Consider the following 23,211-nt stretch of genomic DNA (forward strand, 5'->3'; position numbering starts at 1 on the left):
CTACATATTAGGGTTGAGGTGAGAACTGTAAGTGAGCAAATGCATGTGGAAGCACCCAGTTCATAGCGGGTACCCTAAAAACAGAGGGCAGAGCTTGGAAAGCTCCAACGTGAGGTAGTGTTTGGCCAGTGCCTGGGATGATTGCAATGGGCAATGTGCTAAAGGCTACAAGCCGGACTGGGGAAAGGAAAAGAGAGAGGATGAGAGCAAAGGAGATGGCGCTGATCGAAGGGCAAGAGAGAAGCAAGTGCGAGGCTGGAGTGGCAAGTGGCACCAGGCAGGTGTGGTGTGATGAGTGCAATCTTACTATGTGCCAGGCCCTGTTCTAGTGCCTCACAGCAATCCTAGGAAGCTGGGGCTGTGAGCACCCCGTTTTGCAGGTAAGGGAAAAACAGGGTCAAGGAAGTTCACACAATTCCAACCCAGAGCCTGGTCCCAGAGCCCATGCTCCAGACCACACTGGGAAAGTCTTAGGGAGAGCAGGAGGGACCTAAATCCACATGAAGTCAGTCTCAGGCCAGAATCCCAGATGAGAAAGGGAGGGGACCCAGGGAACAAAATTCACACAAATCCTAGAGGGTTACGTAACGGGGAGTGACACCATCTGAAAGCAAGCCTGGAAAACTCAGCCACCTGACAATGATGGGCCTGTGGGTGGGCACTGACAGCTTCTAGATTGGATCTGGAATGGCCTCCTAGCAGTAAGTGATACTGGTAACTCCTCCCTCCTGTTTCTTTTCTTACCTGCCTGCTTGCCCTCTGGCCACCCTTTACCTGCTCATACCTCCAGGTGTCTCAGCTCTGCACTTTCCCATCCTGTTCCCTAGAACTGACACTTGTGTGTACGTAACAGTAGCTACCACTCTGGTGCCTTTTCTGTGCTGCAAACAGCAGCAGGCACGTGATACACGGCACCTCTCTCAGTTTCCACCAGGCCATGAGTTGCATTTTCCAGTCAAGGAAACTGGGTTTCAGAAGTGAAGGACAGTATCACACTGCTCTGAGACAGCAGAATGAAAACCCAAACTTGCCTGACACTGAAGCCTTGACTCAATGACTCACCAACTGGCATTTTTAGCCTGATGATCTCTCGTGCTCTAGAATCAGACATCTCACTGCACTTTTTTACTGGTCATTTTTACTGGAAGTTACAAGTACCAAATTAGAGGAGCCGAATAGGGTAGTGGGCTAAGAGCACTGACGTTGGAGTCAGACCGCCTGGCTTTGAATCCCATCTTTGACAGTCTGTTGTGAAGATTTGATGAGGTGATGCACATAAAATGCTTAGAACAGTTCCTGGCATCTAATGAGGGCTCAGCGAGTCCCAAGCTGAACTTGCTGTCTTCCATATAAGCCCTCTCCACTGTCCACGTCCCCACCCCTCCGCCCCGTCCTAGTTAACGATCCTACTGTCTACTCAGTGCCCAGGCTAGACCTGGAGCCGTCCCAGGCTTTTCCCACACCTCTCCACATCAACCAGTTCCTAAGCTCTACCTCTTAAATCACTACTAAAGCCTTCCCATCTGCCTCAGTTCAAACCCATGCTGGGTTTTACAGTCTTCCTGCTTACACTCTCACCATACTCCAACTAATTCTTTAAATCTGTTCATGTTACCCACATGCTTAAAACTGTGTAGGGGACCCCATTGCCTATAGCAATCATTCTCAAATCTGATGACCATTAGAAACAGACATCTTTTTTAAAATACAGATTTCCCAGCTTAACTCCCTGAGCATTCTGATTCAACAGTAAGACCTCAGGCTCTGTATTTTTTAAAATCTCACCAGACAATCCCAAGGATGAACAAGGTATGGGAACTCCTGGTCTCTTGGACAAATTGACCTGGCCCCTGCCTGCCTTCTCCTATTGTCTCCTGCTGACTCTCCAACTCCCTAGCCCTCTGTGCTTCTGTACTTGCTCGTCCCTGCACCTGGAATGCCTTATATGCCTTGTCCACCTGGTAAACTTCTATTTGTCCCTTAAGACCCAACTGGAGGATCTCCTCCTCTGTGAAGCTCCCCAATGTCTGAGCTGATCACTTTCCCTCTGTGTGACCACTGCATCTCATACGTAAACCATCAAAGTGCTTAACTCGTTATAATGCAGTTGTCAAACTACACGGTCTATCTTCCTACAAGACTATGGGGTATTGCCAATGTTTACCTTGGTGACTCACCAGAGCCTAGCATGGAGCCTGGTACATAGTCGATGCTCAATAAATCTTATGACTGTTACTAGTTACGTTGAGTGCTAGTAAACCTCTCAGAAATAGCCAAGAAAGAATATATAAATGCTTGTGCAAAGAGAAGATGGTAGAGTAGAATGCTGTTGTATCATCTTCCAAGAGATCTGTGTAATAGTGCATAAGGTACACATACGACTCACACTGATTATGCTAAAGTCTTCCTCTCTTGAATCTCATATATGTGCAACCAATGCAGCAGAACATATATTCCAGGAGCTCCCTCTAAGATCTTGACAGCAGAAGCTATCTAGGAAGATGAAGACATAGCTCCTTTCCACTTAAGAGACAGAGCAAGTACTGGAACTTTAAAAAAAAAGAAAGAAAAGAAAAAAAAAGAAAAAGTCAACTTGAGCCAGAGGAATCTTGTACAAACACTGCACAGGGAGACCATGGCTAATAGGCTGGGAAAGACAGCTGTGGGCACCAGGGCCTCCCACCCATCCTGCCAACCTCCCTTTCCTTCCTCTCCCTGAGTGTATTTATTCCAGTGCCCCTACACCCTTCTTCTGTGCATGGGAGAAATGGCTATGAGTTTCTCCTATTAGAACACCCTCCAACACCATAACCTGAATTTTGGGGAAAGTAAGTGAAAAATACTCAAAGAGAATTAGAGTGAGTGATAAAGACATGGAGACAGTGAGAGCCAGTGAGTGAGCAAGAAAATAACTCATTCGTCATATTTAACTCAGAGCGTTTACACAGGGCAGAGGCTCTGGTTGGTGCTGAGCCTAGGCCCAAGGAGAAATCAGGATCACTTGGTTAAATGGCCTGCATCTGGTCCACTGGCTAAAGACACTCAGAAGATGCTGCCAACTCCTGAACATAGCCCTTGGGAGGAGGCCTGTACTAAGTCCCCAGGGATAAGAGAGACCTGCCTTCTATGAAACAAGCAAGGGCAAGTTCTTTTACTCTAAGACTCCACTTCTGCAGGCTGGTTTGCTGCAGGCAAAATCAGGAATAAAAGTCTGGACTGGAGCAGGCTTAACCAGGCATCAGTCCTTACCCATTCACAGACCCCTGGTGAGAGCACAGCCACTCTGAGACTGTATCAGGGCTATTATAGGGTAGACACAGATTCTTCCAATGAACAAGGCTGCTTTGAGATCCCCAGGGAGCCCCAGGGACATGCCCGAGACCAGGCTCAATTCCTTTATCAATGACCGCCCTATGTAAAACAGTGACCACTATACCCCAGGACTTTCTATGCCACTTTCCTGCTTATTTTTCTTCACAGCACTCATGGCCTCACATCTCATATGGTCACTTATATATCTGTGTGCTGTCTGACTCCTGCAAGGAAGTAAGCTCCATAAAGTAAGTCCCTACTCCACTGTGCTCTCTGACATAACTCCACAGCTTGTGCTGTGGAACAGTGTTGGCCCCAGGTAAGACCATGACAAACGCCTAAGACACACTGGCCATGGGGATATCACTCCATATCTGACCCCTCTGGGCCAGTCCAAGATGCAGTGGCAAGTCACCTGGATGCTGAGGCTCTGGGACTCCAAGTAGGGTAAGGTGATGTTCCTATAATCGCCTCCTGTCTCTCGAACCAGGCAGAGGTCCTGGCGCAGGTACTTCTGCAGATGCTTCTCTGTGGCCGGGTAAACCACAGTTGTCTTTATATCTGCAATGATACAACACAGCCCAGGACTATGGAGTTAGGCCCACTCTCTGCACAGTCCCATCACACTCTGGTCCCTACCACAGAAAAGAGACAACCCACCCCCCGCCCCCACCTCTGATTCCCTGACAAAGCAAACAAAAGGTTGATCCATTCCCACCAGGTGCTTCATGCCACTAAATTCATGAGCTGGGCCACACTTAGAATCTGGAAAACTCACCAACCTACCCATAGCCCTTCCCCCTCTATTTTCTAGGCACAGGAATGAAAGGTTTCTGACTCTTCTCACATATCAAATTTCTAGGTATGTGGGTTTCTGGACCCAAAGCTAAAAATCTGGTTTAAAGGCAAGTAGTCCCCTTAATGCAAAGCAGTACAGAATAGTGCAGTGGTTAAAGGCAAGGACTCTGGAGCCCAACTGTCTAAGTTCAAGTGCTGGCTCTGTCTGTCCCTTCCTCAGGACCCAGGCCCCTGTCCAGTTATTTAACCTCCCATGTCCCTACTTCCCCATCTGTCACCTGAGGATAATAGCTCCTATTTCATAGAGTTGGGAGGATTAAGCGAGTTAATACCTGTGAAGAACTTAGAACAACTCCCGACACATAGTAAATATATGTAAAAGTGCTGGCTATTCTTAATCCAGAGTTTCTCAACTTTGATACCACCAGCATTTGGGCCTATATAATTCTTTATTGTAGGGGCTGTCCTGTGCATTGCAGGATGTTTAATTTAACAGCATCTTAGGTTTCTACCAGGATGCTAAAAGCCCTCCATCCAGTTGTGATGACCAAAACTGTCTCCAGACATTGCCAAATGTCCCCCGGGGGATAAAACTGCCCACAGTTGAAAACTACTGTTTTCACCAAAAGGAAGTTGTGTAGTTTTTCCTAAACAGACACTAAGCTAAGGTCCTGGTCCGACACCACTTGTTTTTGGTTAAATCCTTTTCTCTATTTCTTACAACATCTACTACAACTATTATCACTACTCTTAACATTTCTATATAGTGCTTCAACATAGGCAGGGAAGGAAAATAGTGTTTTAAAATCAGTTGGGATGTTTCTCAAAAAAACCCATGACCTCCCTGACTCCTTTACTCTAGCTTCAGCTGTGCTTACCTGAGGAAACCGAGAGAGAAGCCCTGCAGGCACATTTAACATCTGACAAATTCTCACACTTGCCTACACACCTCAAGATGCAGCTAAGACCCACCAACCTATACCTCGTATTTGGTCTGAGGAAGTCAATGATTTTAATCTCCATTTTATAGGTGAATAAAAAGTGCTGACTGCAATTCGAGACTTAACCAAAGTCAAGCTGTGAGGTATGGCAGAGGCAAGCTGGAAGTTGTCTTTTCACCCTGAAATTGATGCTCTTTCAATACCTCCTAAAGCCCAATATTGTCTTCTAACAGCCCAGGGGAGACATCCACAGGTGCTATACCAAGCACATGACCTCCGATCCATCAGTTCTGGCAGGCAAAACAGTACAGCACAAAGACATGGGACCCGAGCTGACATGCGATTCTCCTCTTACTGGCTATATGACCTTAGGCGTGTTATTTAATCTCTGTCTCAGTTTCCTCATTTGTTAAAGGGTGGTCATAAAATCTGCCCCACAGAATTGTTAACGTTCAACAGCACATGTCATCTGGACCCCTGGAGAAGCTAAATAAAAATCACCCCACATCCGGAAAATCTCTGGGTTGGACTCTGAAAGGGAGGCAGGAGCAAAAGTAGTTCCTCGCTTCTCCTTCCCACCACTCTCGTAACAGCCCAGGGTCATAGGACTGGACTGCCTGAAATAGGTCGAATGGCACTGCCATGGTCCTGGCAGTGGACTCTAGGAGAATCTCATGCTATCTGCAGTGCAGCTTGGTAGAGAAGAACAGAGATTCTGGCAGCAATCAGCCTGGGTTCAAATCCTGGCTCTGCACTTAGTAGCTGTGTAGCCAACCTTAGACTGTTGTGAAGAGTCAATGAGCAGGAGATGGGAAGCATTTAGAAAGTAACCCTCGCACCACCAATATACCAGGAAGTGCTACTCAAATGCCCTGCTCTCATTCTTGTTGTGTTCACTGTTACTCGAGTTGCCTGGGCTGGGCCATGGGGAGAAAAACCATGAGAAATGGCACTCCCTCAGCATGGGGGGAGATGGGCTGGGGACAAAGGCAGAACTGATGTTGGAAAACAGCCTAGCCCTGTTGGCAATGGACACACAATCCTGGGCTCATAGCCTGAGGTTCCCTGGCCGCTCCAGATCAGAAAGCTGTTAGGCCTCCAAGCATGTCCCTGTCTGCCAAAGCTTGTCAAAGTCTGCCCCAGCCACCCAGAGTGCTGGGGAAACAGGCACCTCACTGGAACACCCGCTTCTGCCTTCTCCCCAGCAGCAGGGAATAAATAAAGACATTTTCCTGCCTTGATGCAGAAACCCCACTGCTGCACTCAATTCAGCCAATGAATCCTGGGGCCAGCCTTTGGCACACCACCACCAGAAGCCTGGCCTTGACATGCTGGTGTCAGGGATGGGCCCGGCTGGGTTCTATGTCCGCCTGTGGGACTAATCCCCTCAAAACTGGACTGCCTACTGGCTCCCTATCATGGCCAACACAGGCCTCAATCACTGTGCCCAGACCTCTCCCCAACCTCGTTTATTGCTGTTCTCCCCCTTAATGTCTCTGCTCCAGCCACAATGATCTCCTTACATTTCTACAAACTCACATCAAGCATGTGCCCAATTCTAGGCCTCTTCACTAGCTGCTCCCACTGCTAGGCAGGCCTCCCACTTGAGTCATGGATGCTCCCTTGTGATACTGAGGTCTCTACCCAAAGGTCAGCTCCTCAGAGCTTTCGGACAACCCTGGCTCAAGAAGCACCCCTCTTCACCTCATTAATCTTTGTCTTTCACTCATTACTACTTGACAAGAGAGTACAGACTTACTGTCTGATTCCCCCATTAGAACGTACCTTCCAGGAGGACAAGGACTTTTTTTTTGTGTAACTTTTTAAATGTTTTAATCGTTTCATTCCCAGCACCAGAATAGTACCTGACATACGGTAAGCACTCAACACTTACTGAACAAATGAATAAATGAATCCGGACTTTCAGATTTTAAACCCAGGAAGAACATTTTTGTTCCAAATAGAATAACACCTCTCTGATAAAAAATCAATGTGTTTCCCAATGCTAAGTTTCTCACTGGCAGCCAAAACAGAACTCTGGTATCTACTTATGCCAATCGAGGTGTTGACCTGCAAAGGAACTTCACAAGAAGTTTGGTTGAGAGTTAACGACTAATAAATGTCAAACCACCAGGTGGAAATATGTTGAGAACAGAATATCAACGCACAGTCTAAAAATACCTCCCCACAGACTACTTACTAATTACAAAGGGAAAATACCAAGTGATCAGAGTTAACATCACTCCTAATGTGCCGTGGTGTTCCAGCCAAAAATGCACAACCTGAATCTAATCATGGGGAAATATCGGCAAACCCAAATCCTGGGACATTCTACAAACAAGCGGCTTTACAACTCTTCAAAAGTATCAAAGTTAGGAAAAAGAAAGGGTCAGCTCTGGATGAGAGGACACTAGAGACTGGACTGGACCCTGGATGGGGCAGAGGAGTCCTGCTTCAAAGATAATATTGTAACAATTGGTAAAATTTAATGACGGTCTCTATGTTACATAATAGTTTTGTATAGTGTGAAATTTCCTAAAATTGGTCATTCTATCCTGATTCTTGGGAGACAGACACTGAAATGGTTAGCAATGAAGGGTTATGTTGTCTGCAACTTAACTTTTCAAATAATAATAATAGTAATAATAATAATAAAAATAATAATAAACTATTATATGTAAACACGGAGCAAGAAAAAGCAAAAGTGGCAAAATGTTAACAAAAGGTGAAGAGCTTTTCTTTTCCATTTTCCACCTCTATGTCTTCTTGCTCTACTTTTAAGGAAGCTTTTTCAATTTCATTTAACCTCTTATTGAATTTTATTTCTGCTATATTCTTAATTTCCAAGAGCTTCTTTTAAAAATTCCTTATTGATTGTATCTTATTTTTATGCATTCAATATATCACAATTTCTATGAAATTAATGATAGTTTCTGAAAATTTCTTCTCCCTGAATAATTTGTTTCCTCCAAGTTTCTTTTCCTTTCTTCCTCCTTCTTGTCTTTTCTTTTTCAACTGAGGCTTTACTCAAAAGTCTGGTCATCCTTGCTTGTCCATCACTCACACTGAAGAAGACAGCACTAAAGAGCTGCTGAGCAGCTCTGTGGACATAGGTGAGTTCATCTGGAGCTTTATTTTAGGATGATCAGGCTATTTCTTTGCATGACAGAACTCCTATGAGTTTAAATCTTTTCTTTTGAGCTGGTCCGGTTAGCCATAGACAACTCTTCCAACTTCATACATGGAGGTACATGAGCCTGGCTGACAGCATTCCAAGTGATGAAGAGGAGAAGTTGCTGGGGGAAGGGCATGAGGATATCTCAACATTCAATATACAAATCTCCATTTACCTACCCTACATATTTCAGTACCACAACACCACCTCAACTGTGCCTAGAACCTCAGACACTGTTTTAACCTCTTCGGAGTCTAATCGCTGGAAGAAGTTACCAGTTATGTGAAGTAAGAAAAGGGAGTTAAGGGACTGCTGCCCAGATTTCCCCTCTGCAAGCTCAGGTTCAGTCTCTCAGATCTGCCAGGTCAGTTACTTCTCCTCCTTTCACTGTAGGTTCGTCTCTTCTCCCTCCCTCTGGTATTTATGGGTTAATTTTTAATTTAATATCATTCTTAGTGAGGATCCTAAAGGAAGCAGGTGGACACTCAAACTTGTCCTTTTAGCCAGAAGCCCATGTCCTTGTCCTTCTGTCTCTCTTATAATGCTTTATATTTCTTTTTAGCTGTTTACTGCCACCTGACCTATTTGTTACTTATGGTCCATCTCCTCCAACTGGACGTAAGCTCCTTGAGAGCAGAGACTTCATTTTGTGCATTGTGTATGCAGTGCCTAAAACAGAACCTGACACATACAAGGCCCTCGCAATATAGTTATAGAACAGAATATATATTATGCTATTTTATTTTTAAGTGTGCATGCACGGATACACACATATCAAACACAGCAAAACTGAAATTTGAGACATATTCCAAGATGTCAAGAGGTTATCTCTGGGTGGTGAAATTACATGTACTGTAATTTTAAATTAGTTTTGGGGGGGGTATATACTACATTTTCCGAAACAAATACAGGTCGCTTATGTAACAAATATAGTAAAAACAGAAAAATAAGCCACCCCTTAAAACTGAGTCCCAGAGAAGTTAAGTAATTTGCTCAAGGTCACAGAGTGGCTTGAGTTGAGATATGAACCCAAGCAGTCAGGCTCCTCTATGCAATATTGTTTTCTCGAGGCTACAAGGCCACCTTCTTTTAGGCCTTTCTCTCAGACACCTATGCTGCAGCCATGTTCTCTGAAAAGCAGCCCTCTCAGATAGGAGAAACATGATGAGTCCCAGCCCCTCCAGAGAGACACGTAAACCACTGTCAGCAAAACCAAAGGGCATAATGAGGTGCCAGGGCGACTGGGGCTACAGACTGGGAGGTCTGGGAGTACGTCAGAGCATGCTGAGACCAACAACAGTGATGCCCCAATGCTCGCTGCAATGCAGCCTGGAAAGTGCAAGGAAGGAGAAGCCCACTCCCTCAGCTCTGGAGGGCTGTCTGAGGAGCAGTGTCACTGGGGTATACTGCTGCCAAATGCTGGGCTAGAACAGGCTCTGGAGAGGAGCACAGAGGGACTGAAGGCGACCCTGCTCACAATAGAGAAAAACAGCTCTTTCAAATTATTCCCGCCCCTCCACCAATATGACAGTGCTGGATGGTGAGGAAGGAGGCCTGGGGTGGGGGTCCCAGAAGAGGGGCCTGTGGTGGTTGTGCAGCCCCTGTGAGGCCTGGACCGCAGCTCTGTATCTGCAGGGATGTTCTGGCAGCAGGATGGTCACACAATGCATCCCAGATGAACAGCGGCCCTGTACACACATATTCCTTCTCTCTGTAGCTCAGACGAGCAGGCTGATGTGCCCTGCTAGGACAGCTCTGTCCTGCCCATCAAGACCCTGAAGGTCTTCTAAAAGGCCTTCTCCAATCAATAAAGCCATCTCCTGTCCCCTACTCGGACACAAAAGCTCAACTCCTTTCAGAGGTGGGAGGCAGAGCTATGGAGAGGAAAGAGCAGCTGCCTCCTTTGCTCTCTGCCAAAGCTGGCTTAGCTAAATCCCCAGGAAAATGCTGTTGCACATGAAACAAGAAAATGCAAACCACAGACAGTCTGCTCTCCTTCCCATACACATGTTTAAACAAGACTGCTTTCCAGCACTTGCTGATGGCTTCCACACGATGAGGTCATTTCCATGGCTCCGTCTGTGGCTTTTGCTCTCCCTTCGCTATGATGAACCAGTTTCAACTTATTTGACCCAGATGTGCAGGCCCAGGAGAGCAGGGAAGGAGCAACAGCAAAACATGATCTGAGTGTGAAACCTACCTCCATCTCCCCTCCACAAGAGCCAAGCAGAGCCACCCAGGTGACAGGCTAGATGACCTAGACTGGGAAGGCACTCCACCAAAGGGCTCCTAGAGGAGGGCTGGTAAGGGAGAGGCTGGTGGAGGGGTCTCCCAGAATTGCCTTTCCTTTCCTCCTCTGGCTAGATAACACTCTCCTCCATCCTGGCCTCTGATGACCAGAGAGAACAGGCCAGAGGCTGAAGAGGAGGCAGCCATGCTCCAGTCACAGGTCGAGGAGGGGTATTCCCTGTCCTCCACTGCAGGGATACTGGGAAACTCAAGGTCTGAGGAGACCACCAGATTGAGGATAAACAAGGCTGAGGGGTGTGGTCAGGATCCTACTGGAAGCCTCAACCAATCCACAGCAAACCTCAAACCTCTAATTACCTGTCTCAACGGAAGCACAGAGATGCTCTTAGAGACAGAGAGGCAGATGCTGATTTTAGCAAGACCCTGGATCTGACAGGCTCCTTAACCCCTCAATCCTCTGAGGCCCAAGAGGGAGAGGAGGGGGTATGACAGGGTTTAACAGACCCATAAGCAAATGTGGTAACTCTGAATGCAGCCCTGGGAGTGACTGGGGTAATCTTTGGTTATATCATATAGGAAGCGGTTCTTTAGGAACAGGAAATGCCGCTTTAGGGTAGCTATGGGGCTTAGGGCACTCCAAAAATTCCATTTGAACAGAGGGCTGATATCTGAGATAACAAAGCTGCTGAGTGGCAGTCCTGGCCTTAGAACTCTAAGACCTCCACTTTCCTACATGCAGGAAGAAACTATTCTGGGGTTGAGCAGACCAGACTATAAGAGCTATTAGAATGAATACTCAGAAATTCAAAAATTTAGCCTCTCTCAACTTCCTGTCTAAAGATGTTTCCTAAATTCACTCTGAAAGGAGCACAGGTAGGTTTTAGTGCAACTTCAACAGACACTGCCATATTGTGTGGGGGCAGGAAGGGAGGAGAAGGCCAAAGGCACAGGATACCTCCTCTACGGAGAGGAGCCCAGGACTACCAGAATCCTAGATTATTGCTCACTAAGAAGTGTGGATCGGGAGTGGACAACCAAACAGGCTGGCAGCCATAGCTGGAGCCAAGCAGTAGAAAGGAACCAGCTATCCTGTGGGTAATCTGCCTTTGCCCGCTGGTCCTGAGTAAGCTGACTTTTCTGCTGACTTGAGCCTTAAGACTACCACAGAGTCTTGGTAACTTGCCCCATCTGAGAGAGGGAAAGAACACTAGGCTTGTGGTGGTAGCTACAACTCAGTTACTCAGAATCTATTCACTTCTAAATAGGCTCTGAATGCAATGGCTTCTCCCAGCCTCACAGAAGCCATGAGTCTAAAGAAGGAATTAAACAGGAGACCTCTTCTGTTCATGAGGGCATGGAGGAGGCAGCATTCAAGGGCTCTGAGGTGAGGTGGTAGGGAAAAGAGAGCATGGGCCAATCAGAGTCAAGAAAAAGGTAGAGCCCAGATTCTGGGTCAAGAATTTTACTCATGTGGTAGGAACCTTTCTATCTTGAAATTTCTGCTTGTTCTTATTCCACTGCCTTTCCAAGCCCTTGCTCACTTGTGTGTCAGGAGCTCTGAAGTATTCAGGGAGAAAAGCAGACAGAAACCTGCCGTCTTTAGGTGGCCTCAATTGATGAAACCAAAGGAGTAAGGAGAGACTCTTATAGGCTCGCTCACCTTTTTCCTGTCCCATTAACAAAGCCCAGCTAATGCCAGGTGCCTACCCCACAGCTCTGTCCACACTGTTGCCTTCACAGGAATACCTTTTCTACCACCTGCCCTCTCATTACCAAGTCCAGCCCATCCCAGGAGGCCACCATGTCTCCAGGTGTAGGAGTAGCCACCTCTGCACACTCCAACCCACCAGCTCCCAGTGTGTACCCCTCCATGGTGCCAAGTGCTCCTCATTAGCATGTCAAAGGTGTGTCTCCAGAGTTTGGTGTAAATCACCAGAGTTTGGGGTCCATGTGTCTTGGGGGTATATAGTACTTGATGAACTGACAAGCTCTGCACGATGAGGGTCATTCAGACTGTGAAGTAAGGAAGGCTCCAATCCAGGCTAATCTTTTGATCTGCTTCTATCTATCCAAGTGTCAAATGAATATATTCTCAAATATTTCCGATCCTTTTCATTGAAGTAAACAATAGTTGGGTGTTCATTATTCTAGTTTATTCTTTAATGAGTTTGCGTATATATGAACATATCTACATAAAAGTCTTTTTAAGCACAAGTGGGATGATCCTTTAGGGGTTATCTGTGACCTCCCAAATCTCCCAAGACAGTTCATATAGATCTTCTTCTTCCTTTGTAATAAATGTGTAGTAGCCTTGATAACTGCCTCCCCACCCTCTGTTGTCAACAGGGGTCACTTAGGTTGTTTTTGTTTTTATATTTTCCCTATCATAAATGATGCTGCAATGACCATTCTTGCACCTCTTTGTGCATATGTGTGAGCATGTGTTTCAGTCAGACATCTGGAAGTAGAAATGTTAGGTCAAAGGAACACAGCTTTTAGAATTTGTGGATCTGGCCATGTCCAATGTACACCCGACCCACTGTGCATGAGCACCTGAAAGAAACTGAGGTATCTGTCTCAGCTCACCAACATGAGCTCTATCTGGGTGTGGCCTCAATGGGGTAAATTCTCTATGGTCTAAGCTACCTATACCTACAGAGCCCCCACCCAGCATATCTAGACATACATGGAAGGCCCTCAATCCTACTTAATGGTGGCTCTCAGATCATTTCGAAAACCCATTGCAATGGCAGTAAGGAAGAACAAAAGGGAACAAACCCATAACAGTGACGGGAACAAGAGTGGGGAGGCAGCAGAAAGAGAGATTGCAATTCATTTCTAGAAGTCAGGAAGTGGACGGCAGCATGTAAATGGAGGAGACAACACTGAAAGAAACTGCAGCCAAGAGCATACGACGGGCTATGTGAAAGTGACTGCCAGCCTTGCCGTGGGAACCTGGGGGAGGATCTGGGTTCTGAATAAGCAGGTACAGAGAGAGGGCAGAAAGGGAGGTGAAACTGGAAATTAGGATCAACTAAAGGGCTATCTAGAGAACGGCAGTATCAATTGGCTCGATCTAGCACCAAACCCTTACCCTAGGGGCAGGCTCTTAATGCCAGGCGAAAATGGGAGGGCTGTCCTCCAAAGACATGAAACGATGGACCAGAGCAGGGGTTGGCAAACTCTTCCGTAAAAGTTTAATAGTAAATATTTTAGGTGTTGTAGGCCATAAACAGTCTGTTTTTCATATTCTTGGTTGTTGTTTTTTTTTTTTAAAAAAAACCCTTTATGGACTAGAAAGCGTGAGGGCTCCAGAGTGGGCACTGGTGCCTCCAGAGTGCCAGTCACACTGCCAGTCACACTTAGGCAAGGCCAGCCAACCAAAAAGCCCCCACCCACACAACCCTGGTGCAGCTACGCATCCAGAAAACTGGTCTATTGTGGAAACAGACCTAGCAAAGGAGAGCAGACAAAACCCACATCAGATCACTAGACTATTAGGCTGGTTCTTGTAAATACAAATGAGCTAACATTCACCAGACATTTAGGGAAAACCAGCAGCCTGAAAGAGAATGATCAAAATAAACAACCAGAACCAGAGCCCAGAGGAAATGAGATCAAGGGTCAGGAGATAATTTTTAAAACAATTTTTAAAACATTTCTAATTAGTGTGTCAGAGAAAGTAAACCCAATCTGGCCTCTGTAGAGCAAGAAGCTATGGAAATGAGATAATCAGAACGAGAGGGAAGAAAATTAAAAATATGATTGCCAAATTAAAACCTTCATTACAAGGTCTGGAAGACAAAGTTAAAACAATCTACCAGACTGTAGAAAAAAAGATATAGATAGGGAAAGTGAGAATAGAAGAAGCAGAAAGCTGGGAAGGAAGTCTCAGGTGGAGAGTATGCCTAAAGAATCAGCTGTCCAGATTGGAGCAGCAGGAGACAGCATTCTGAAAACAATGTTTCAAGGGAGAGAGGGAAAAAGGAGATATGTAATGAATTACCCAACTAAGTGGCTGGATAATTTCAAAAACATAGTAAAGGTACAATATTCTTTTAACAACAATTTTTTTTTTAAAGAGGCAACTAGAAACTTTGTGAAAGCAAAAGCAAATAAAATGATGATTCAAGTATGAAACAAACTAAACAGCAGCATGATTTGGAGGAATCAAGTGGCACGTAACTCCAAGTGGCACGGAGTTATGCACTAGGAAGGTCGACAAGGAACTTCTGCTTAAGGGTGAGGCACACATCAATATGGCCACAATAATGCGAGCACTGTGTACTTTGCCAACCCAGAGTCACCTTACAGACACAGCATAGAAGACTTCATTATAGCTCTCCAACAGAACATACCATGACAGTGCGAGATACAAGCAGAGCTGACAGTAAGTTGAGAGACAGCAAAGGATGGAAGGGTTGGTGGGAAGGAGGCATTGAGATTTTCACCTGACAGAGTGATAAAACCTAAAGCAGATTTCAGTACATTTAGGATTCAATACAATTAAAAAAAAAAAAAAAACTCTAATAATAATAATAATAATAATATAAACATCAAAAACTGGGAGGAGAGGGGACGGAAGGAGAGAAAAGTACAAGCATACTTCAGAGATATTGCAGATTCGGTTCCAGACCGCTGCAATAAAGCGAGTATCACAATAAAACCAGTCACACAAACTTTTTGGTTTCCCAGTGCATAGAAAACTTCTGTTTACTACTGTACTGTAGTCTATAAGTGTGCTAAATAGCATTATGTTAAAAAAAAAAAAAGTCACACTTTAATTAAAAATACTGTATTGCTAAAAAATGCGAACCATCATTTGAGCCTTCAGCAAGTTGTAGTCTTTTTCCTTGTGGAGGGTCTTACTTCAGTTTGTAAAAATTCAGTTATCAGCAAAGTGCAATAAAGCGAAGTGCAATGAAACAAGGAACTGAGCTGAACCTTTCATCACCCACTGTAGGGACTTGATAATGTCAAAATCTGATAAATTAAGAAAGAGTTGCATAAGCATATTATTCAGTCTGGAGGAAACCACCAGAGCATTTTCTTGGTAGTAACTGCTTCTGGAAAGCAGACCAGGGTGGGGCAGAGTGGCCCCAGAGCCTGTACCTGCTCATATAAGCCCTCTAGCTACTTATTTGACCACGTGTTGGCGTGACTGATAAATGCCCTAGCCCAGAGACTCTTATTTGGTAGGTCTAGATTCTGTATTCATAAAAGTTCCTTTGTAGTTTTGATGAATAGTTCTAGGTAAGAACCACAGTACTAAAGAACCTCTAGGTTCCACTCAAACCTTAGAAATTATGATTTCATAGGACACAGAAGCCCCCTGAGACAGGCTAGCCAGCTATTTGATTCCTCACTCTTCATTCAGAGAAATGGAGTCTCATGGCAATTCCGTGACTTGCCCTGATGCCGTGCGCTGGCCGTGCCTGGGGGAGTTTCTCATGTCAGATGACTGTGGCACTCTTCAACACCTACTCTAGCAGTGACCTGGCAAGGCTTTCCCTGTTGGTCACTATTCAGAGGACTCTTGGCCTTCAGCTCAGCTGCCATGGGAGGGCTGCTAAAGACACCCACAGGGATAGAGTGAGACGCCTGTGCGAGTCTGTGCTGGAGCGAGGCCTGCAGAGCCTGGTACCAGGCCTTCTCATCCAGTTGCTGGTGGACCTCCTCACACTGCCTTGCCCTGTTCTCCAGGGCTGGCACCAGCCTGGAGTGCACTCCAGCACAGCACGACTCCCCGTCCCCTGGAGAGAGAAGGGTCAGGGCCCACCACTCCTCTGCCCCAGAGAAAAGGCAGTGGGGGGAGGGGGACAAAAGTCTGCTAATGCCCAAAACCCAGAGGAAGGCGGCCTGAATCAAACACCTTTACTTTCAGCAACAGTGACTAGAAATCAAATTTGAGAATGAGTAAGAACCCTATAATTTAGTGGGGAAAGAATCTTAGTTCTTCTAAGGACCTGCCAGTTTTTCTTAACTTTTAATAGGGAAATATATCGTACATACAAAACGGGTGTGTACATATACATATACATATGTATATAAATGTAAAACATGGTTTATAGACCTAAAATAAGAGAACACACACATGCAAGGAGCATGCAGTCCAAGAAACATTACCTCTCTGTCCCGCACCCACCACGGATAATTATGTTGCTGAATAAGGTGTTAATTGTGTCTTTTTTTGTCTTCCTAGCTTTATTATGTATGTACCCTAAACAGTATAGTTTAGTTCTGTTTGTTTTTCAACTTCATCTGGAATCACACTGAGTGTACTTTGTGTCTTGCTTTTCTTGTAGTTCATTTTCACTGCAATAGAGAAACAGCCTAACGCATGAAAACACCTAGATTTATTTATCTATTCTATTGTTAGTTGATATCCGGTTGTTTCTATTTTTTTCTATCATGAACAAAGCTGCCAGGGAAAGTCTTATAGGAACAGCTAGTCCTTTAATATGCTCCTCCTCAACAAGTCCTCACTCTAAACTCGGGGGTACAGGTTTCACCTCGGCTAAGAACACAGGAAGGTAAACCCAGACTATAGCTGAGTACTGGGAGTCCTCTGCAACCAAAAGATGATGTGATTCTCAGGATCCCTCCACTCCTTGCCCTGCCCTCACTCACACAAACACCTTCTCCTCCTCTGAACCTGAGATTCCACACTCCTGCTCTACATCAGAAAACAATTGGCCCTTTTAGACACAGTCTGGATTTGAGTCACGCCCCTCTCCCTAGTATCTCCCCCACTTTTTCCCAGGTAAGTGGGAACAGAGATCTCAGTGAAAGGGCTCCATTGATAGGCCATGGGCATGAGAGCGTGAGAGCTGGAGCAACAGGACGTGATCCAGGCTCTGCCCTGTCTGATGGCCAGAAGCAGCACTAAGATGCTAGCCATCTGGCCCCTGGGTGACCTCACATTTACCACATGGCTGCAGGGGGAAGAAAGGTAACCTGCCCATGGTCAGGGCCAAACATTTTTCCATGTAACATATATTGTTCCACTTAAGGCTCACATAATTTCAAAGGTGGAAAATAATAGAAAATGACTAACACTTACTGAATACATACTGTATGCCAGCTGCTGTGCTGAGCACTTTACATACCTTCTCTCAATGGGTCATAACCCATGACAGTGGTGATGAAATTAATTTCGGAGGTTAAGACCAGAATTAAAAAAAGGGAAACACGCAAGACTATAATTAAGTTAGAAGACTAGTGTTCCACAAAGTAAGGGTAGGATTGCTTTGCGAACATTTTGTTTCCCTTATATCTATGTGTATTTATTCATAGGTACTGGGTCACAATGTAAAATGTATTTCTCACTGTGGGCAGAGGCTAAAAAATTGTGTTACCTTATCTCATTATTTCATAAAGAGCCTAAAGTATGTTCAGTTTCTAACCTAATTTAACAAGAAAATAACTGAAGTTACTCCACCAAATTCATCTGTGCCATACACCATAGCCACCAACTGCCCCTCCAAGCTCCCAACAGAAAGCCTAACATCTAGCACAGTACCTAGCACGTAGCAGGCACTACATCTTTGTTAAACGAATACAGAAACTTCCTAAGTCCTCAGAGTTAATGAGTGGCAAAGCCAGGTTTCCAGTGCAGCTATGTCTGTCCTGAGGCTTGCTTTTGACCACTGCACTACATTAAAACTCGAACAGCACGACATTGCCTCAGGCCACACCACTAGTAAGTGTTAGCACTCGGGCAAGACCCAAGCATTTCAAACTCTGATGTCCATGCTCTTTCATGTCAGTGGGATGGGGAGCAGCCTCTCATGGTCGGCTGAGATTTAGAGGGGATAAATAAGAAGACTACGAAACCTCCAGGCTAGAAGAAAAATTTGCCAATGACCAGAGAAATACCAACAGAAATCAGGAAAGTGGCCAGCTCAGAAATGGATGGTGGTGCGGGGTAGTGGGGTCCCAGGAAGGAAGTCTGTAAACACAGCAGAAAAACTCAAGGAGCAATTGTGCAGGGGGCTCACAGGGCTGACGCTGTAGGAAACCACACATTATGGCCCCTTCAGGCAGTGTTAAGACTTGGTGACTAAGATTGGAGATGCAGGGCTGAAAAAGCACGGGCACAGGGGTCAAAGGAACTGGCCACAGGAATACTTTGGCAAATACATTGGCAATGCTGCCACCTTGTGGCTGTGGAATGCTTGGCCCATAGGAAAAAATAAGACGGTCAGCTTGTGGTTTCATTCTTTAGTAGGCATCTACTGAGCACCTAATATGGGTCTGGCTGCTGGTGACTGGAAATGGGTCTGACATGGCTCCAACTTTCAATGACCTCTGTTCCTTACATCCAGGCAGTGACCAAATCCACTGAGTTTACTTCCCTCTTATCATAATAACAAAACTGTGAGGGCATAGATGGCATCTTATTCATCTCTGAAGCTGCAGTACTCAGCAGAGGGCCCAGCACATCACAATAAGAATGGCGGCTACTCATGGGGAAGATGGTTAAAAATGTTGTAATAAATATGTAAGGGACAAGAGAGGGTGTTAGATTTAGTGGGGTGATCACTTTGCGAGTTATGTGGATCTCTGATCACTATGCTATACAACTGAAACTGGTATATTATTGTATACCAAATATAATTGAAAAAAAACCCTCATTGAATTGTACAATGTAAATACAGGCAACTAACTGTCTATTACATTTCAATAAAGACGAAGAAAAATGAAAAAAAAAAAAGAATGGCAGTTACTATTTAATACGTGGTAAGTACTTTTAAATATGTTAGTGTGTAGATTCTCAGTTTACCTATGAGACTTCTAAATGGAGATGTCAGTAGGTATTTATTTCAATGAGCCTAGAGTTCTTAGAAAAGTAGGGATAGAGAAATAAACAAGGGCATCACCCACACATAGATGGCTCTCAAAGTTTAATGTGCATGACTTGGCTAGGAATTTTGCTAAAACTAAGATGCTGATTCTGAGGTCTACGGTGGGGCCTGAGATTCTGCATGTCTAACAAGCTCCCAGGTGATACCAATACTGCTGGTCCACAATTTTGAGAGGGAAAAATATGAATCAGGGGTTGATAAACTTGCCAGAAGGTCAAATCTGCCCCACAGCCTGTTTTTGTATATCCTGCAAACTAGGTATTTTTCATTTTTAAAGGGACGTAAAAAAAGAAAAGGAATATGTGACAGAAACTATGTGTGGCTCCTAAAACTTAAAATATTTACTCTCTGGTCCTTTCTAGAAACAGTCTGCCAACTCCTTATCTAGAAGATCATCAAAGGACAGGATGTATAGCTAATCATGAGAGAGATGAGAACGGAGCTCTGAAGCAAAATGTTATGACTTCTAAATTACCAGGCCTCGTTTGGGTAGGAAAAATAAAAGTATAATGAAACGTATGTCAACACTTATGCTAAGAAGACAGCTCTGGATAAGATGAGGTAACATCTGAGGCACCTAGGTGAGAGAGTGAGTTGTACTACGAAAAAGGTAGACATTTGGGGTTCTGAATGGGGAAGAGGACCTGTGGTGAGATGATAACCAACTAGCTCTTTCAGTACTTAGAAAAAAATGACAACTAGAAAGACAGGGAGGGCCACCACCACTTGTGTGCAGTATCACAGAAGTACTGGAAAAATAAAATGAAAAGATAGTGAATTCTACAGGGTTGCTCTGTGTAACAGAACCTTATGAATTTTGGATGAGGGTGGGGAGGGTGGAGAGAGGGATGGGGGGAGGTGAAAGAAAGGGGTGGCAGCAGAATAATGGCCCCAGAGTCTGTCATCTGGAGACTGCCCCAAGTGCTGTTTGGCTACAGAGCCTTCTGTCACCCTTCTGCCAACCTATGTTGAAGGATACATTTGCTTAAATGTCAACGCCTGAGAAAGTAAATACAGCTGTCCATTTCTGTCAACCTGAACCAATCAATCTGGCTCTCTTTCAATGGAGGACAAGGCTGTTTTACTTGCAATTGTGCAAGGTTTGCCTGCCTCACATCAAGTGTTCACATATATTTCCAAAAGACAACAATAGCACCCTTTCTTGGGGGTACGGAAAAGACTAAATCTATGAGAAAGGCTGTGGCAGGATATCCACAAAGCCCAAGTGTTCTTAAATGCCAGAGAGCAAATAAAAAGACAGAAGGATATGTGCTGCAAAGCAGATGCCAGAATTTCTTGGTCAGAAGGAACCTTCAAGGTCAACCAGTCTCCTTCAAGCTTCTTACTAAATCTGCCTACTAAATCTAACCATCTAAAGGAAGAAAGCTCACATCATGCCTGACTTTTAGCATGAAATACTCTTCTTCCTCTTTTTAATAAGTTAAAAAAATACTTGCAAACAAAAACAAATCTCTACCTTTTAACCCACGAGTTCCTGCCCTTCTCAAGTCCGTCCCCCTCGATCACAGTGTCTACCCTACTGGAAAGTAAGTTCTTTCAGGGAAGAAACTGATTCTTGCAGCACTCAGCACTGCTCATTTCACTGCAGTGTGGGGAGCAAGTCCTCATCTACTGAAAGATCTCAGTGTTCCTGTCACCTATGAGCTGTGTGATCTTGGCCAAGTTACTTAACCTTTCAAAACCTCAGTTCCCTAACCTGTAAAGTCCTATCACGACAGGCTATTTTGAGGATAAAACACAATAATACATGTAGAATACTTGGAATGGCAGCTAGCACAATAGAAAGTTTAGAAAGTATTGACAATCATTCAGTTAGTAAACGAACCTGTTCTCTCCCATGAATCACAGTCCCTTTTCAAAACATACTACACCAGAGCACGGTTTCTCAACCTTGGAACCACTAACATTTCTTGTTGTGGGGGCTCATGCTGTGGTTCATAGGATATTTAGCTGCATCCCTGGCCTCTACCCTCCAAGTACCAGCAACAACCCCACCTTCACAGTTATGACAACCAAAAATTGTCTTCTGAGATTGCCAAATGTTTTCTGGGAGGGCAAAATCCCCTCTTCTTCCACTGAGAACTATGAATATGCACTAAACTATGTAAGTCAGTTATGAAGTAGCCATCACACACCCTAAATTCCCACCATCCCCCTCTCCCTCCACATGCAGCCACTTTAGCCATCACTTGCTCACCACTCAGTTGCCTTGGAGGGAACATGTGATAGGTGCTGTAGATATCATTGGAGAACTGTAACTGGAGCTCAGGGCTACCCATCAGGAGCTGGGTCACATGGGCCACCTGAAATGGTGTCTTCTCCAGGATCACAATGGCGTCCTCTCCATCCCCATCTCCAGAGGATTCATTTACCTATTAGGCAGAGACAACATCGGTGGGCCCAGGGGCAGAGCCACAGGTGAGGTCTGGGGAATAGAGGCAGAAGCTCCTGGGGCTTGGGAATTCCCAACATTTGGGATTTCCTTCCCTGTCGTTTCCCTCTGGCCAAGTCTAGCCAATAGCACTCATGCAGAGGGGGCATCTCATTAATCCAAATCCTTGGGGCAGTCTCACATCTTTCTCCTAAAAGATGTAAAGCTTCTCAGCTGTTTTCTCTCACCAGGCTTCTGTCATATTCTCCCCATTTTACAGATGAAAAAGGTCTAGAGAAATTAAGTGACTTGCCCAAGGTCACAGGAAGTCACTGTTGAAACAGAAACCAGAAGCTGGGCATCCCAATTCCTACCTCAAAGGTTCTCACTGCTAAAATCTTCAGCAGGTGCTGCAAACTGAAGACAGGTGAGGCTGAACAAACCTGACAGAAGCTTGTGAAAGACAAGAAACAGAGAGAAGGAAGCCTAGGCCCCAGTCCCCCAATCCTCCCAAAATGAAAGCTCCTGCTAGGAGTTCTGGGGAACCCTAACACCTTCCCTTAGCTAGGTGTCCTCACCAGTTCCCGGGACGGTCTTCAGGCTCTCCTCAGTCGCTGCTAGAGAGCTGAGCACATGGTATTTTAGCTAGCTATGTGTATCTGTCTACCCCAAGATACTCTGCACTCCTGAAAATCAGAGATGGTAACTTCATCTCTACATCCCCAGTACCTAGTTCAGTGTTGGCCTGTCAGTGCATGGTATATGGAATTGAACTGTCTCCTCTGTTAAGGCTGGAATCCTGTACAGCAGGGATCATATCTCCTAGAGTCTCTTGTCGTTTCCAGCGGCACGGATAAACAAGACAGTCCAGCATCATTTAATGGATTCCTTGCACCTTTACAGGCTGAATGAATAAATGAATGGCTAGGAGAATTTAACATGTGCTTTTTAATTTGCAATACACTCTACAATTGTTAGTGGTTATTTTTAGCAAAAAAGGAATTAGAAAAATCATCCGCACGTGTGTTAATTTCCTTAATTTCACGGGTGACCATGTTCCCCCACGCCCTCTGCCCCCAAACATTCTAGAGGTGTGCCCTCCCCACCACTCCCCAGTAATGCGATTGGTACTTCCTGGCCGAGCGCCGACGAGATGCGCCTCCTCGGCAGTGACTGGCCACCCATCCGCGTACCAGCCCAGGGCTGCTTAAGGTACCTTCCCGTGTAAGAACAGGATCTTGTCCCGCGCGGACTCCCTCAGCACTTTTTTCACTCTAAAGCCGGAAAAAGGAAAGTGGACAGGGGCAGAGGTGCCATTCCCAATGCCAGTTTCCTTGGCTTCATTATCCTCTATGATCGCGGCTTCCGTCCCCGCAGCTTCCAGTTCGCGCTTTCTCTTGCTGGGCGGAGGCATCGCATCCGCCATATTGCCCGCAGGAGTATGCGCTTGCGCAGACCTCGGATGCGCCCCGCCCG

The 23,211-nt window shown here is 45.3% G+C and overlaps 1 protein-coding gene across 2 annotated transcripts in view; it reads right to left on the reverse strand.

The window, feature by feature from the left end:
* Positions 1–23,191, reverse strand: part of DCPS (decapping enzyme, scavenger) — a 31,814-nt gene extending 8,623 nt beyond the window's left edge. The window contains exons 1-3 of one of the 2 annotated variants that reach the window (XM_023534733.1): positions 22,952–23,191; positions 21,562–21,736; positions 3,728–3,873 (exon numbers count right to left, since the gene is read on the reverse strand). In XM_023534733.1, coding sequence (XP_023390501.1) covers positions 3,728–3,873; positions 21,562–21,736; positions 22,952–23,161 — 531 coding nt within the window. In that variant the 5' untranslated portion in view covers positions 23,162–23,191. The remainder of the gene's footprint in view (positions 1–3,727; positions 3,874–21,561; positions 21,737–22,951) is intronic. The other variant, XM_011367085.2, reaches the window with a different exon arrangement.
* Between the last annotated feature and the right edge of the window lie 20 nt (positions 23,192–23,211).

The sequence above is a fragment of the Pteropus vampyrus genome, unplaced genomic scaffold, assembly GCF_000151845.1.
Source record: "Pteropus vampyrus isolate Shadow unplaced genomic scaffold, Pvam_2.0 Scaffold130, whole genome shotgun sequence".
Classification (NCBI taxonomy): domain Eukaryota; kingdom Metazoa; phylum Chordata; class Mammalia; order Chiroptera; family Pteropodidae; genus Pteropus; species Pteropus vampyrus.